This window comes from Salmo salar, chromosome ssa06, assembly GCF_905237065.1.
Source record: "Salmo salar chromosome ssa06, Ssal_v3.1, whole genome shotgun sequence".
NCBI lineage: Eukaryota > Metazoa > Chordata > Actinopteri > Salmoniformes > Salmonidae > Salmo > Salmo salar.
This window is the reverse complement of record NC_059447.1, coordinates 51,577,847-51,593,892: the sequence shown is the minus strand read 5'-3', so window position 1 is coordinate 51,593,892 and position 16,046 is coordinate 51,577,847. Positions and strand designations below refer to the sequence as shown.

General features: G+C 42.8%; 1 protein-coding gene across 3 annotated transcripts in view; it reads right to left on the bottom strand.

Annotated features, from left to right (window-relative positions):
* LOC106607564 (hippocalcin-like protein 1) overlaps positions 1-16,046 on the bottom strand; it is a 22,902-nt gene extending 6,856 nt beyond the window's left edge. The window contains exons 1-3 of one of the 3 annotated variants that reach the window (XM_014204616.2): positions 15,862-16,046; positions 4,881-5,474; positions 1,011-1,116 (exon numbers count right to left, since the gene is read on the bottom strand). In XM_014204616.2, the coding sequence (XP_014060091.1) occupies positions 1,011-1,116; positions 4,881-5,258 (484 nt within the window). In that variant the 5' untranslated portion in view covers positions 5,259-5,474; positions 15,862-16,046. Of the gene's footprint in view, positions 1-1,010; positions 1,117-4,880; positions 5,475-15,711 lie in introns of all 3 variants that reach the window. The other 2 variants (XM_014204617.2, XM_014204618.2) reach the window with 2 other exon arrangements.

The window sequence follows — 16,046 nt, the reverse complement described above, 5'->3', positions numbered from 1 at the left end:
ACTGTCGGTATATCTTGAGTTCGTTTTGTTGCTTTTGTGTTCATTTTAATGTAATAAATGTTCAAAATGAACAAACACAGTCCTGCTGCATTTTGGTCCTCCTTCACCGACGACAACCGTGACACTACTGTTGCAATCAAGTAAACTTGCTAGCTACTTCAGTGGATGTTGAACACATTTCTAATGGAAAATGTGTTAAATTTTAGTCTGATATGAAAGAGAAACAACTCGGGCCTCTTGATGTTCTCTGGAAAATAATGCAGCTCTGTGGAAGGTAAGTTCCATGACGCGCTACACCCTTCCACGTTGTTCATTATTTTCCAGAGAACGCATAGCCCCTTGTTGATTATCCCTTACATAACCTCTAATTCGCTAAAATCACAACATTAGGAAAGGATTCATGAAATTTACATAAACGTGTTCTAGCGACACTGTTTAAAAAAAAATAAAACGAGCTCAAACTGGGAAACATCGTTTTGAACGGTCATCCAACTCGGAATTCCAAGGGCCCGGTTTCCCAAAAGCATCTTAAGGCAATGTTCATTGTTAACTATAAGATTATTTTGGGAAACCAGGCCATGGTTGTAAACTGTGCTTTGTTTATCATGTCATAGCAATTTTGTGTCACTTTACAAGGACATATATCACTGCTAAGTTATGTTTGTTATGGGGAAGGGATATAATGGTTTAACTATTTCCAGGTAACAACCATGGGCTGGTTGGGATATTTAAAGGGATATAACGGTAGAACTAAAGAGAAACAGGTAAAGTTGCATTTTCCAGCACTGTTCAGCGTTATTACATAGAACTACCATCTCTGTTTCCAGGTAACAACCATGGGCTGGTTGGGATGTCAGGAAAGAGGATTGGTTGAAACAACATGGTAACTACTAATGGTAATTACATAGTTCTTACCTGGTTATTACCGAGCTGGAATGTAAACTGGTACCGTAAATTCTTATGTCACTATGAAAAGTCGAATTAGAGGTTTAAAAACAAACAAGACTCACCATCATTGTCTACATCCATCTGTCTGAAGATCTTATCTGTCCGTTTCTCCGGTGTCGACTCATCTTCTGGCATCTTCATCACTGAGGACACCATCTTGTAAATCGCCTGCAGAAGGAAGAACAATATTGACCTTGGGTAAGAGAGTTGCACTAAGCTCATAAGGCATTTAGAAAAAACATTCTTCAATGTGTATACAATCTACCATTAATGACCATTAAACAACAAAGTAACTTCCAAATAGTGCCTTTAACAAATAATACAATATTCTCTGTCAGAATGGAACTATTCTCCTAGTTACCTATGCAGTCAGGTTACCACCTGGAAAATTCATCACGATTCTCTGGCTTTATAAAAAAACAAGGCATTTGAGCCTAACACCAATGAGACGGGAACTGAAATTTCCATCCCTAACTATAACATTTTCCGACAAGATAGAACTGCCAAAGGGGGCGGAGTTGCAATCTACTGCAGAAATAGCCTGCAGAGTTCTGTCATACTATCCAGGTCTGTGCCCAAACAATTCGAGCTTCTACTTATAAAAATCCACCTTTCCAGAAACCAGAAAGTCTCTCACCGTTGCCGCTTGTTATAGACCACCTTCTGCCCTCAGCTGTGCCCTGGACACCATATGTGAATTGATTTTCCCCCCCCATATATCTTCAGAGCTCGTACTGTTAGGTGACCTAAACTGGGACATGCTTAACACCCCGGCCGCCCTACAATCTAAGCTAGATGCCCTCAATCTTACACAAATGATCAATGAACCTACCAGATACAACCCCAAATACGTAAACACGGGCACCCTCATAGATATCATCCTGACCAAATTGCCCTCTAAATATACCTCTGCTGTCTTCAACCAGGATCTCAGCGATCACTGCCTCATTGCGTGAATCTGTAATGGGTCTGCGGTCCAACGACCACCCCTCATCACTGTCAAATGCTCCCTAAAACACTTCAGCGAGCAGGCCTTTCTAATCGACCTGGCCCAGGTATCCTGGAAGGATATTAACCTCATTCTGTCAGTAGAGGATGCCTGGTTATTCTTTAAAAGTGCTTTCCTCACCATCTTAAATAAGCATGCCCGATTCAAAAAATGTAGAACCAGGAACAGATGTAGCCCTTGGTTCACTCCAGACCTAACTGCCCTTGACCAGCACAAAAACATCCTGTGGCATACTGCATTAGCATTGAATAGCCACCGCGATATGCAACTTTTCAGGGAAGTTAGAAACCAATATACACAGGCAGTTAGAAAAGCAAAGGCTAGCTTTTTCAAACAGAAATTTGCATCCTGTAGCACAAACTCCAAAAAGTTCTGGGACACTGTAAAGTCCATGGAGAATAAGAGAACCTCCTCCCAGCTGCCCACTGCACTGAGGCTAGGAAACACTGTCACCACCGATAAATCCACAATAATTGAGAATTTCAATAAGAATTCTTCTACGGCTGGCCATGCTTTCCACCTGGCTACCCCTACCCCTACCCCGGTCAACAGCCCTGCACCCCCCACAGCAACTTGCCCAAGCCTCCCCCATTTCTCCTACACCCAAATCCAGATAGCTGATGTTCTGAAAGAGCTACAAAATCTGGACCCCTACAAATCAGCTGGGCTAAACAATCTGGACCCTGTCTTTCTAAAATTATCCGCCGCAATTGTTACAACCCCTATTATTAGCCTGTTCAACCTCTCTTTCGTATCGTCGCCTTTCTAAGGTCTTCGAATGCCAAGTTAACAAACAGATCACCGACCATTTCGAATCCCACTGTACCTTCTCCGCTATGCAATCTGGTTTCAGAGCTGGTCATGGGTGCACCTCAGCCACACTCAAGGTCCTAAACAATATCATAACCGCCATCGATAAAAGACAATACTGTGCAGCCATATTCATCGACCTGGCCAAGGCTGTTGACTCTGTCAATCACCACATTTATTGGCAGACTCAACAGCCTTGGTTTCTCAAATGACTGCCTCGCCTGGTTCACCAACTACTTCTCAGACAGAGTTCAGTGTGTCAAATCGGAGGGCTTGTTGTCCGCACCTCTGGCAGTCTCTATGGGGGTGCCACAGGGTTCAATTCTCAGGCCGACTCTTTTCTTTGTATACATCAAGGATGTCGCTCTTGCTGCTGGTGATTCTCTGATCCACCTCTATGCAGACCACACCATTCTGCATACTTCTGGCCCTTCTTTGGACACTGTGTTAATTAACCTCAAGATGAGCTTCAATGCCATACAACTCTCCTTCTGTGGCCTCCAACTGCTCTTAAATGCAAGTAAAACTAAATGCATGCTGTTCAACCAATCGCTGCCCACACCTGCCCGCCCGTCCAGCATCACTACTCTGGAAGGTTCTGACTTAGAATATGTGGACAATTACAAATACCTAGGTGTCTGGTTAGACTGTAAACTCTCCTTACAGACTCACATTAAGCATCTCCAATCCAAAATTAAATCTAGAATCGGCTTCCTATTTTGCAACATTGCATCCTTCACTCATGCTGCCAAACATACCCTCGTAAAACTGACTATCCTACCGATCCTTGACTTCGGCGATGTCATTTACAAAATAGCCTCCAACACTCTACTCAGCAAATTGGAAGCAGTCTATCACAGTGCCATCCGTTTTGTCACCAAGCCCCATATACTACCCACCACTGCGACCTGTATGCTCACGTTGGCTGGCCCTCGCTTCATATTCGTCGCCGAACCCACTGGCTCCAGGTCATCCAGGTCATCCAAGTCTTTGCTCGGTAAAGCCCCGCCGTATCTCAGTTCACTGGTCACCATAGCAGCACCCACCCATAGCACGTGCTCCAGCAAGTATATTTCACTGGTCACCCCCAAAGCCAATTCCTCCTTTCCTTCCAGTTCTCTGCTGCCAATGACTGGAACGAATTGCAAAAATCACTAAATCTGGAGACTCATATCTCCCTCAGTAACTTTAAGCATCAGCTGTCAGAGCAGCTCACAGATCATTGCACCTGTACATAGCTCATCTGTAAATAGCCCATCAAACTACCTCATCCCCATATTGTTATTTCTTTTTTTTGCTCCTTTGCACCCAGTATCTCTAATTGCACATGAATCTTCTGCATATCTATCACTCCAGTGTTTAATTGCTATATTGTAATTATTTCACCACTATGGCCTATTTATTGCTTTACCTCCCTAATCTTACCTCATTTGCACACACTGTATATAGAATTTTCTATTGTGTTATAGACTTTACGTTTGTTTATTCCATGTGTAACTCTGTGTTGTTGTTTGTGTCGCACTGCTTTGCTTTATCTTGGCCAGGTCACAGTTGTAAATGAGAACTTGTTCTCAACTGGCCTACCTGGTTAAATTAAGGTGAAATAAAAATAAATATAAAATGGTCTGAGGACTTTAACAAGAGAATGTGTTCACTTCTATCACCACCACACACAATCGCCTGAGTCAACACTGATACGGGACATGCTGCTCTGGCCACGGTGGTGGGGAGAGCAAATATGACCATGTTGATTAAGGGAAACAAAAATAGAATGAGCTGCAGCCAATGTCCATGCTGAAAATATGTTTACGATATCATGGACGTGAGTAATAAAGAACGTATCATTCATTAGATAAATCACAAAGACAAGTAAAAAATAGGACGCTGAAGTGAGCAGAGAACATATTGGAGGGTGTTCTGACTAAATCCACCAGTAAAATCCACCACAGGAAGTTAGCAAACACTTTTATCCAAAGCAACTGATACAATTGTAAACTATCCACAGTCAACATATTCATAGTATGTGGTCCATGCAGGAATCGAACCCCTGATGATACCTGCACCATGCTCAGTTTCTAATCCATTGAACCAACTCATTCTCATCTCAACTCACCTGTACGATCTCCAGCATCTCAGCCCGGCTGATGTAGCCATTCCCATCCAGGTCATACATGCTGAAGGCCCAGCGCAGCTTCTGCTCCAGGCCGCCGCGCGATGTGACACTCAGCGCGATGATGAATTCCCGGAAGTCGATGGTGGCATCGCCGTTGGTGTCGAACGTCCGGAAGACGTGCTCAGCAAACTTGGAAGCGTCGCCATACGGGAAGAAGTTGGCGTAGATCTTCTTGAACTCTTCGACTGTCAGGTGGCCCGTTGGGCAGTCTTTGAGGAAGCCTCGGTACCACTCCTGGAGCTCATGGTCGGAAAACTCTGTGTTTTCGCGCAGGTCGTTCAGCACTTCAGGCCGCAGTTTGCTGTTCTGTTTCCCCATGATGGCCCTCTGGAATGGGGTTTCAAACCTCAAAGGCCTTTTCTGGTTAAATGAAGGTGAAATGAAATGTGGAGCCTCTCCCACAGTCAGCTCTGCTATTAGTCTTGGAACCTTATCTCCACCACGCAGGACTGTAGGTCCCCTTCTGCTCTCCTTGCGATGTCTGTCTGCTGGCTGGCTTGCTGGCTGCTCAATCTGCGTCCTCTTCCTCTGTTCCTACGGGAGATTGAACACTCTTATTATGAACATCAAGTGAAACACTCAAGTGATAAATTGGTTTAATCCAAACCGCATCTGGATGTTGCGTTATACTGTAACTCAAGAGGTAGAAGAACCACCTCAAATAGCCCAATGTTGTTTCATACTGAATTATGGTTATTATAACGTTTGACTGTAGAGGCTTTAAACAGCCAATGAGCAGCGGCAGAGTGAAACTGATAAGATGACAACTGAGATGTTCTGAGTGCCACATGGGATGGTGAGGCCTGGTCTCCGTGGACACCATTTACATCCCCTCGCAGTGTGAGGATTTATTTATTGACCGTTCGCCAAGTGGTGGAGGGAGAGTGTCCGGGACCATTCTAGACTTCAATAAGTCAGTCTCTTGTCTCCAAAGGTCAGCATGGCACAAGAAGCTAAGGTTGTTACCTCAGAACTCAGATAACCATTAGAAAATCCAGGCAACTAGGTTAGGATGACACATGGGAGACAGTCACACACACAGGCATGGGTTTTCAGCTGTATGTGTATTAAATGTTACTGGAAAAGTAACACATAGGTGAGAAAACCATCATGCATGCACATGGCACACATTTAATGACACGATATACACTGCTCAAAAAAATAAAGGGAACACTAAAATAACACATCCTAGATCTGAATGAAATAATCTTATTAAATACTTTTTTATTTACATAGTTGAATGTGCTGACAACAAAATCACACAAAAATAATCAATGGAAATCCAATTTATCAACCCATGGAGGTCTGGATATGGAGTCACACTCAAAATTAAATTGGAAAACCACACTACAGGCTGATCCAACTTTGATGTAATGTCCTTAAAACAAGTCAAAATGAGGCTCAGTAGTGTGTGTGGCCTCCACGTGCCTGTATGAACGCCTGGGCATGCTCCTGATGAGGAGGCGGATGGTCTCCTGAGGGATCTCCTCCCAGACCTGGACTAAAGCATCCGCCAACTCCTGGACAGTCTGTGGTGCAACGTGGCGTTGGTGGATGGAGCGAGACATGATGTCCCAGATGTGCTCAATTGGATTCAGGTCTGGGGAACGGGCGGGCCAGTCCATAGCATCAATGCCTTCCTCTTGCAGGAACTGCTGACACACCCCAGCCACATGAGGTCTAGCATTGTCTTGCATTAGGAGGAACCCAGGGCCAACCACACCAGCATATGGTCTCACAAGGGGTCTGAGGATCTCATCTCGGTACCTAATGGCAGTCAGGCTACCTTTGGGGAGCACGTGGCCCCCCAAAGAAATGCCACCCCACACCATGACTGACCCACCGCCAAACCGGTCATGCTGGAGGATGTTGCAGGCAGCAGAACGTTCTCCACGGCGTCTCCAGACTCTGTCACGTCTGTCACATGTGCTCAGTGTGAACCTGCTTTCATCTGTGAAGAGCACAGGGCGCCAGTGGCAAATTTGCCAATCTTGGTGTTCTCTGGCAAATGCCAAACGTCCTGCACGGTGTTGGGCTGTAAGCACAACCCCCACCTGTGGACGTCGGGCCCTCATACCACCCTCATGGAGTCTGTTTCTGACCATTTGAGCAGACACATGCACATTTGTGGCCTGCTGGAGGTCATTTTGCAGGGCTCTGGCAGTGCTCCTCCTGCTCCTCCTTGCACAAAGGCGGAGGTAGCGGTCCTGCTGCTGGGTTGTTGCCCTCCTACGGCCTCCTCCACATCTCCTGATGTACTGGCCTGTCTCCTGGTAGCGCCTCCATGCTCTGGACACTACGCTGACAGACACAGCAAACCTTCTTGCCACAGCTCACATTGATGTGCCATCCTGGATGAGCTGCATTACCTGAGCCACTTGTGTGGGTTGTAGACTCCGTCTCATGCTACCACTAGAGTGAAAGCACCGCCAGCATTCAAAAGTGACCAAAACATCAGCCAGGAAGCATAGGAACTGAGAAGTGGTCTGTGGTCCCCACCTGCAGAACCACTCCTTTATTTGGGGTGTCTTGCTAATTGCCTATAAATTTCCACCTGTTGTCTATTCCATTTGCATAACAGCATGTGAAATGTATTGTCAATCAGTGTTGCTTCCTAAGTGGACAGTTTGATTTCACAGAAGTGTGATTGACTTGGAGTTACATTGTGTTGTTTAAGTGTTCCCTTTATTTTTTTGAGCAGTGTATAACACTTCCAGAGAGAGATAAAGTGAGAGAGAAAGAGGTAACGTAACCGTTTCTCTCTCTGGTCAATAAAAGCTTCTGTTTGCCTCTCTTTCTCTCTCGCTGAGATTATTGGCCCAGGACAGATTATATCAGAGACCGGAGCGGAGGACAAAGGAGAACAGCAACTAATTGTTGGTTTGTGTCTGTGCTCTAAGAGGTTTCTAGAAAGTTCTCATCTTGGAAAGAGTCATGTCCACACTCCAAAATCTTTAATGTCATTTCCTGCAGTTTCCTCGATCTGAGTTGCAATACAATGCAAGATGAGAGCTCTAAGGGGGAAAGTGGACTGGGAGTAGCCTGCACTCCCTCTGACACACCACCACCCCCCTTAGCTTGGTTTGCCAGACTTACAGGAGTGCACAGCTGGGAATGAGACAAAACACACACACATACACACACACATCCAGAACCTGACCGCACCCCCTAGGGTTTTTTACTGTACCCAACTTACGGCGTGCCATGTAAAGGCACGGGGACGAAGACCAAACAAACACTATACAAAACACAGGGTAGTAACCCAAAACAAAAGAGCGAGGAGTACCTTGAATAAATAACAAACTCGAACGATGATTAACACACGGGACGAGACCCGTAATCATCTGCGCAATCCACAAGGGCACGAAAGCCCAAAACACACAGAACAGGTACTCACACGTCCCAACGGACATTGTAACAATAATCGACCCCCAATGGAAACCAAAGGGCACATATATACTAATCAGTGGGAATAGGGGACAGGTGTGCGTGATGAAAGTTCCGGAGGGATCCGTGACATGTTTTTATAGCTGGAGCCTTAGCCTAATATTGGCAATTCCAATGAAGTATTCAGTGCAGTGAACAGCAGTTGACAGCAATCTAGCCCAGTTTTCTTGTGTATAGAAAGTATTTGGTCAGAATTCAAACAAACCATAATGTGCAAAAAATGGCACTGCACGTAACAAATAATTCAAGCTTGAGCAGACATCAACAGCTTTTACCACGAGAAATTGCCTTAAGTCAAGTTTAGTGCGACATCAGTCCAATGCGGTTTATTTGCATCCCAGTCTTTGTTAGAGAACGTGGGACTATAAGGTTCTATCTGTATTTTTGTTCTGTTAGACATAGCCTTGTTCTTTTCAATGTAGGACTCTATTTCGTGCAGACGTTTTTTTGCACTATCTGACGTAAGATTATGCTTTTCCCCTCAATTCAATGTTTTGTTTGGTTAGTGTGTGTTTTCATTTGTGGATAGAACCACACTTTGTATATGTTAGGAGGAAAAGAACAGGCCTTACTAAATTCACATATGACCTCCACTGAAATCCATTAGGCCTTTGTTTTGAGATTGTGAAACAGGTTATCCCTAATGAGCCTAGATTCCTTCCTCAGCCCTATGGGCCATGGTCAAAAGGAGTGCACTACATAGAGAATAGGATGCCATTTGGGACACAGGCAACATCTGCTTATCCCCTCAGTTACACTGCAACAGTCTTTCCCTTGTCGGTCTGACTCTGCCACTTACTGTAGTCTGTAGAAGCCGCCCTGCCCCCATCCCTCTCAACCCTTCCCCAATAACTATGGCTGTTATGGTTCCACTTTTTCCACTAGCTAATGAGAATGTTTCACACAGCTTCCAGATTCCACACACTCACACGACATGTGTTTCCCCTAAGGCCAATTGGGAGTCCTTGCCCTGTCCCACCTCTGACTCCCCGAAAGTTCCACTCTCAGGCATACAAACATAGTTTTTCCCTTGGATGCCACCAACAATAGGATCACACCAGGCAATCATTAGCCTTAATGTGTCCAAGCAGCCAGAGCTAATTTATCCATGCATCCAGGAAAACCCCATAAACCTAATTTTAGTTAAAAAGTGTGCATGTGTGCGTGCTTGTGTCCGCATCCTCCCACACTGACAGGTATATGACAAATCATCATGTCCAGTAAATGATACATAAAACATGACTCTAGTAACCCCTAACCTCAGTATCGGCGACCGTTGCCTTAGAGCTTGCTATGCTACACATATCCCCAGGCTACAGGTAGGCTTAGTGACATCATGACATGACAGGGGAGACCCTGACTAGTGTCAAATTATTCCCCCCCAACGTAAAGCACCATATTTCTCTAGCTCCATTCAACCAGTTAAAACAAACAGCAGGCTGCATACCCCCGGAATAGCATTGTTGGTAATGGCGCTCCATTTAATGATGTCTGTCAAGGGGGTCAACATGTACATTTCCCATCGCTGAATACTGCTGCCGAGATGGATTGAACTGAGAAAATATTTGGGCCGTCTGTATTTATGGTAGCATCTTGATAGGAACGCAAATGACGTAGTTTCATGTGATGTGCTTTGGGCAGAGAACCCAGCTTGACATAGCTAGAGACTGTTACTCAGACTAACATTCCAAAGAGACTGGCCTTTCAGCAATCTCAACGTTCAATATGCGCTGGATTTACAGTGGAGTTGCTCATTGGTTGTTGGAAATAACATTCATATTTTCCATGAAAACATGTGGAGCCTCAAAAAAAGGTTGGAATTGCAGTATGTATTTACTTTGAGAATTTAGACATGAGTTATCAACTTTTGACAGATTGGTTTCATCTAAACAAACAAAAAATGGTTGCTTAGCATACAGAGTTCAAATATTTGCATAATCGTTGTGATTGGAGAATAGCTGTAAAGGTGATCGAATCAGGATCAAATCCTCGATTCTGCTCGAGCTCATTAATTATATAATGTTCATACTTGAAGATGGCAGATAGGCCAGTCTTTTTGGCACATGACATGAAGTACAGGGAGTGGATTAGCTAAAGAGACTAGTACACAGGCTAAACTTGACAGCCTTCTGGCATTGAAAAGCTCATTACCATAGCGTGCTGTGAAGCTGACTGTGATTCAATGATGTAGGACTAGGATTTTATTGGTAATGTGTCGGCCTCTAGGGCCCGATTCCGACATAGGAAATTACGGCTTTCTTACACAAGCCTTTCCTACGCATTTCTCAGTAGTTGTATTCAGACTTACCTCATTAACATGTGTAATGGGCATTGCAGGCGTGGTTACCTTGCATGCACTGAATAAATGTAATTAAATCGCTTAAAACCCTCCCACTTGCTGACCAACAGATTTTCTCGTGGCGTTTTCATTCAATAGGGTTTTCAGTATATTTATCGACATCCCTTTAAATACAGTGTACATTTAATTGCAATTTTGTTGACAGATTAGAATACATTGAGAGAACAGGTTCAGAAAATAGGGATCAATGAAAGAATGCCATCTATGCATCTTCGTCTCCGTTTCAGCACCAACTGGTAGATTTAAAAAATACTCTGATCTTGTAGATTATTTAGGCAAGTTTTAGGGTTAGGAAAGTATATACTGTATGAATCATTAAAGATGCAGAAATTGCTCCCGCCATTTCCTGGTTGCTAAAATTCTAATAGTTTGCCTAATTTCAGTTTGTGACAAAACAAGCAAGTATAGTGTAGACAATCGTTGTACCATCTAAACCACTGAAATACATTTTCCATAACCAAAAATATTGTATTTTTTAGCTGTTTGAAGCTGGTGTACAAACCTGAAAGTAAAAGACACAAAAAGAACGGGAAGCATATAAATAGTGCACATATAACAAATCTACTGCTTCTTAGACTTGCTTTCGATGAGAATGACAGATCTATAACTCACATTTCTATGGCAATTTGGTCAGGTCGCCAAAAAAATTACACATTGCAGATAATAAAAAAACACGTTTGGAGAGCCTTTACATACAAAATATATGAATGAATAAATAAATAGTGCTTTGATTCATCCTGAAATTTGTCATATTCAATTTCAAGCCATGAAATATTGGAAGGTGGAAAAAAGTGTACAATAGGGGTTGAACAATAGTCCTATAAATCTACCCTAATTCTCACGAATCATGGAACTGTATGACAACGGTCCAGTCATCGTGAACCGTGCACCAGGCTCCAGGTTTAACCTGCCACGTGTGGTCTGAGATCCATAATGATTCAAATAGGCTACTTATCCCAAATTATTGCACAATGTTAGCCTAAAATGATCCACTAATTCTAGCGACCCTGAGGAACAACTTGCATGGACGTGACAGAAGAAAGAAAGATGAACGGAACGTAATGGAAGGATGCAAATTGAAGAAAAGTAATACTAAAGTGACAGTTCTAAATGTATGGGGGTATTACAGGCAGTAGCTCCCGATAGTGGCTAATAATTAACATGATTGTTTTACAAATTGTAAAAGAAAACGGAGAAAAGCCCGGGCATAGGCTATAAACATTCTAAAGCGCATACATCAACTCAGCAGGTTCAGCCATACATAAACCTAGAGCTTGGGTGTTCAAATTTCATCCATGCAAATTATGAAGGCACACAATTAAAATTCGGAAATAATGGCACAGCTATTTAGAGCCTATTTCACTGTGGAGAAGGGGCCGCAATACATGTCCTGTTGATATGATTTTCAGTTTGCTTCCATATGGCTGGTTTCACATTCGTCTCCAGTGATCATAAGGAAAAATAATCTAAAACATTGCTATGTTTTTACAATCCCCTTCTCAAATGGATTACTTATTTTCCTAGCTCTTTGAAATAGCTCTTATCCATTTATAAATTACACTGCATGGAGTATGCTGTTATTTCTATCAGAAAAAAATTTAGTAGAGTCTTTTTCCACTTGGAACCGGCAGGTTCGCTCGACCTTATTCATGGTTTGCTCACACATAAAGGTGGTGGAGTTATCAGGGAATTAAGTCAAGGTCAGAATAGACACACCTCCACCAAACCTTCATTTCTTCGATCTCCATCCTGAATGAATAGCGGGGTGAATAGCATGACGTTCCGCTAGCGGAACACCTGCTCCAATATCCAATGATAGGCGTGGCGCGAATTACAAATTCCTCAAAAAACCCAAAACTTCCATTTTTCAAACATATGACTATTTTACACCATTTTAAAGACAAGACTCTCGTTAATCTAACCACATTGTCCGATTTCAAAAAGGCTTTACAGCGAAAGCAAAACATTAGATTATGTCAGCAGAGTACCCAGCCAGAAATAATCAGACACCCATTTTTCAAGCTAGCATATAATGTCACAAAAAACAAAACCACAGCTAAATGCAGCACTAACCTTTGATGATCTTCATCAGATGACACGCCTAGGACATTATGTTATACAATACATGCATGTTTTGTTCAATCAAGTTCATATTTATATCAAAAACCAGCTTTTTACATTAGCATGTGACGTTCAGAACTAGCATTCCCACCGAACACTTCCGGTGAATTTACTAAATTACTCACGATAAACGTTCACAAAAAACATAACAATTATTTTAAGAATTATAGATACAGAACTCCTTTGTGCAATCGAGGTGTCCAATTTTAAAATAGCTTTTCGGTGAAAGCACATTTTGCAATATTCTGAGTAGATAGCCCAGCCATCACGGCTAGCTATTTTGACACCCACCAAGTTTGACCCTCACCAAACTCCGATTTACTATTAGAAAAGTTTGATTACCTTTGGTGTTCTTCGTCAGATTGCACTCCCAGGACTGCTACTTCAATAACAAATGTTGGTTTGGTTCAAAATAATCCATAGTTATATCCAAATAGCGGCGTTTTGTTCGTGCGTTCAAGACACTATCCGAGGGTGACGAAGGGTTACGCGCCCGATGCGTTTCGTGACAAAAAAATTCTAAATATTCCATTACCGTACTTCGAAGCATGTCAACCGCTGTTTAAAATACATTTTTATGCCATTTTTCTCGTAAAAAAGCGATAATATTCCGACCGGGAGTGGTGGTTTTTGTTCAAAGAGAGAGAAAGTAAACATGGAGTCTACTCGTGCACGAGCCTCAGTCTCATAGTACTCTGACCGGCCACTATCCAAACGCGCTAATGTTTTTCAGCCAGGGCCTGCAAAGCCACGATTCAGCTTTTTGCCGCCTTCTGAGAGCCCATGGGAGCCGTAGGAAGTGTCACGTAACAGCAGAGATCCCCTGTTTTGGATAGAGATAATCAAGAAGGCCAAGAAATGTTCAGACAGGGTACTTCCTGTACAGAATCTTCTCAGGTTTTGGCCTGCCAAAGGAGTTCTGTTATACTCACAGACGCCATTCAAACAGTTTTAGAAACTTTGGAGTGTTTTCTATCCAAAGCTAATAATTATATGCATATTCTAGTTTCTGGGCAGGAGTAATAATCAGATTAAATCGGGTACTTTTTTTATCCGGCCGTGAAAATACTGCCCCCTATCCATAACAGGTTAAGTTGTAGGTAAGAATATGCCTTGAGAGAAAAGTGCATAAAAATTTAATAATGTTCAATTTACATGCGCTTAACCAGGTCGGGATCGGGGCCTAATGAACTGTTTGTTATATGGAGCAAAGGAGGATGGTGGCACCTTAATTGGGGAGAACGGGCTCGTGGTAATGGCTGGAGTGGAATTTGTGGAATGGTATGAAATACATTAAACAAACTGTTTCCATGTGTTTAATGCTATTCCATTCCATTAGCGCCATTCTAGGCGTTATTATGAGCCGTTCTCCCCATGGCAGCCTCCACTGATATGTAGGACTAACTTCAAAGTGACTTGGTCACACCTCTCCATCAACGTTGACTGTGAGGCGACTTTTGAGAAAAACTAGGGAAGGAGGTGACCTAGTATTTGATTGAGAAGGAGAAAAGGCATTTCCAAATCGTTCTCACTTCCATCCGTGAGTGTGAGGTTTACTGAGGCAGTGTCAGAGAAAACCATAAACTGTATCGGTAGTAGCCTATAGTCCCTTGACACACCCGTCTCCACGGCAACACCAGCAGTGCTAAGGCTGGTTTATGCAAGGGTAAGTGGCAGTAACTACCCCACTGGGGCACATCTTCAACAGGGCACAGCGTTCAAATCATTGCAGACAGAAATGGAGCGTATAGAACCGCATACACACTTCCATATTCCACTTGTTAGATGTGTTATTTCTATAAGTTCTACCTGTTCTGTCTCCAAATGAATTATTGTGACTTGAAAAAAAACACTGTCGGATATGACACAATGTGACAATATCTGCTGGAATACGACACAAATCTTCATCAGTGAAGTGGTCAAAAAAATAGGTGGTTAAACTGATCACCGGTCGCGGATAAAAAAAAGTTACGCTCCCTATAGGCCTACTTTCAAAGCATTTTTCCCCAAAATGTGGATAAGCGGTAGGTCAAAAAAGTGTGTAAACTGCATTTACCCTCCACTACACCACTGACTTCATCCATAATCTTCCCACATTTTGGGATTATAAATCAGTTAAAAATTCTGTCACGTCCTGACCATAGTAAGATGTTATTTTCTATGGTAGAGTAGGTCAGGGTGTGACAGGGGGTGTTTTTCTATGGTTTGTATTTCTATGTTCATGTTCTAGTTTTGTATTTCTATGTTGGTTTTGTTTGGGATGATCGCCAATTAGAGGCAGCTGGTCCTCGTTGTCTCTAATTGGAGATCATACTTAAGTAGGGTTTTTTTTTCCACCTGGGTTTGTGGGAGATTAGTTTTGAGTAGTGTCTGTTTCACCTCTGCGTCACGGTTTGTTGTTTTTTTGTCATTCAAGTTTATTTATGTATTGCATAGTTTCACAGTATAAATAAAATGTGGAACGACACACACGCTGCACTTTGGTCGCTCATTCCTACGACAACCGTGACAAATTCCTGAAAAAACTATAACATAAATGTTGACCATTGCCACAACAGATAATATGCCATTCTATTTTCCTGGTCCATAACCCCATATGAGATTCTCTCTGCTCCAGGCAAAAACACCACTCTGCCAAGATAAGCTACATACGCATATCAGATACTGTTTCTAACCATGGCAAGAAAGTTTACATTTTAAACTAGTCTGAAGGACGCGTAATTACGCACGTAAATGCATCGCCAAATTAGTCATCTGATTGAACCAACATCGAGTACATAAACCGACAAAAATAGATATCGAACTGTCAACAAATTCAAAGTTTTATACTTAGTCCTGGCTTACGATGTTGTATTATCCTTTGAAGACGGTTAGGGCTATCCAGTCCTGTCGTTGTCATGATGCTGCTCAATAACGTTAACGTTTATTTCTAATGCTTCAATAGAAAACTCAACTTAAGCTATTGGCAAAAGTAAAGTAAGGTTACCCAATTACCTTGAGATGGTATAAGCAACCTTATACAACTATCTTTGAAGGAAGTTTTCAAATATATTCAGAGATCGGCATAAAATTCATTGTTCTTCATGCAGCGCAGTTTCATCATTTTAGAGATTCGACTACACGGCTGTTCGACTTTCACTGGACTCGCCCAGTTCTCTGGTGGGGGATGGCCGTTCCAA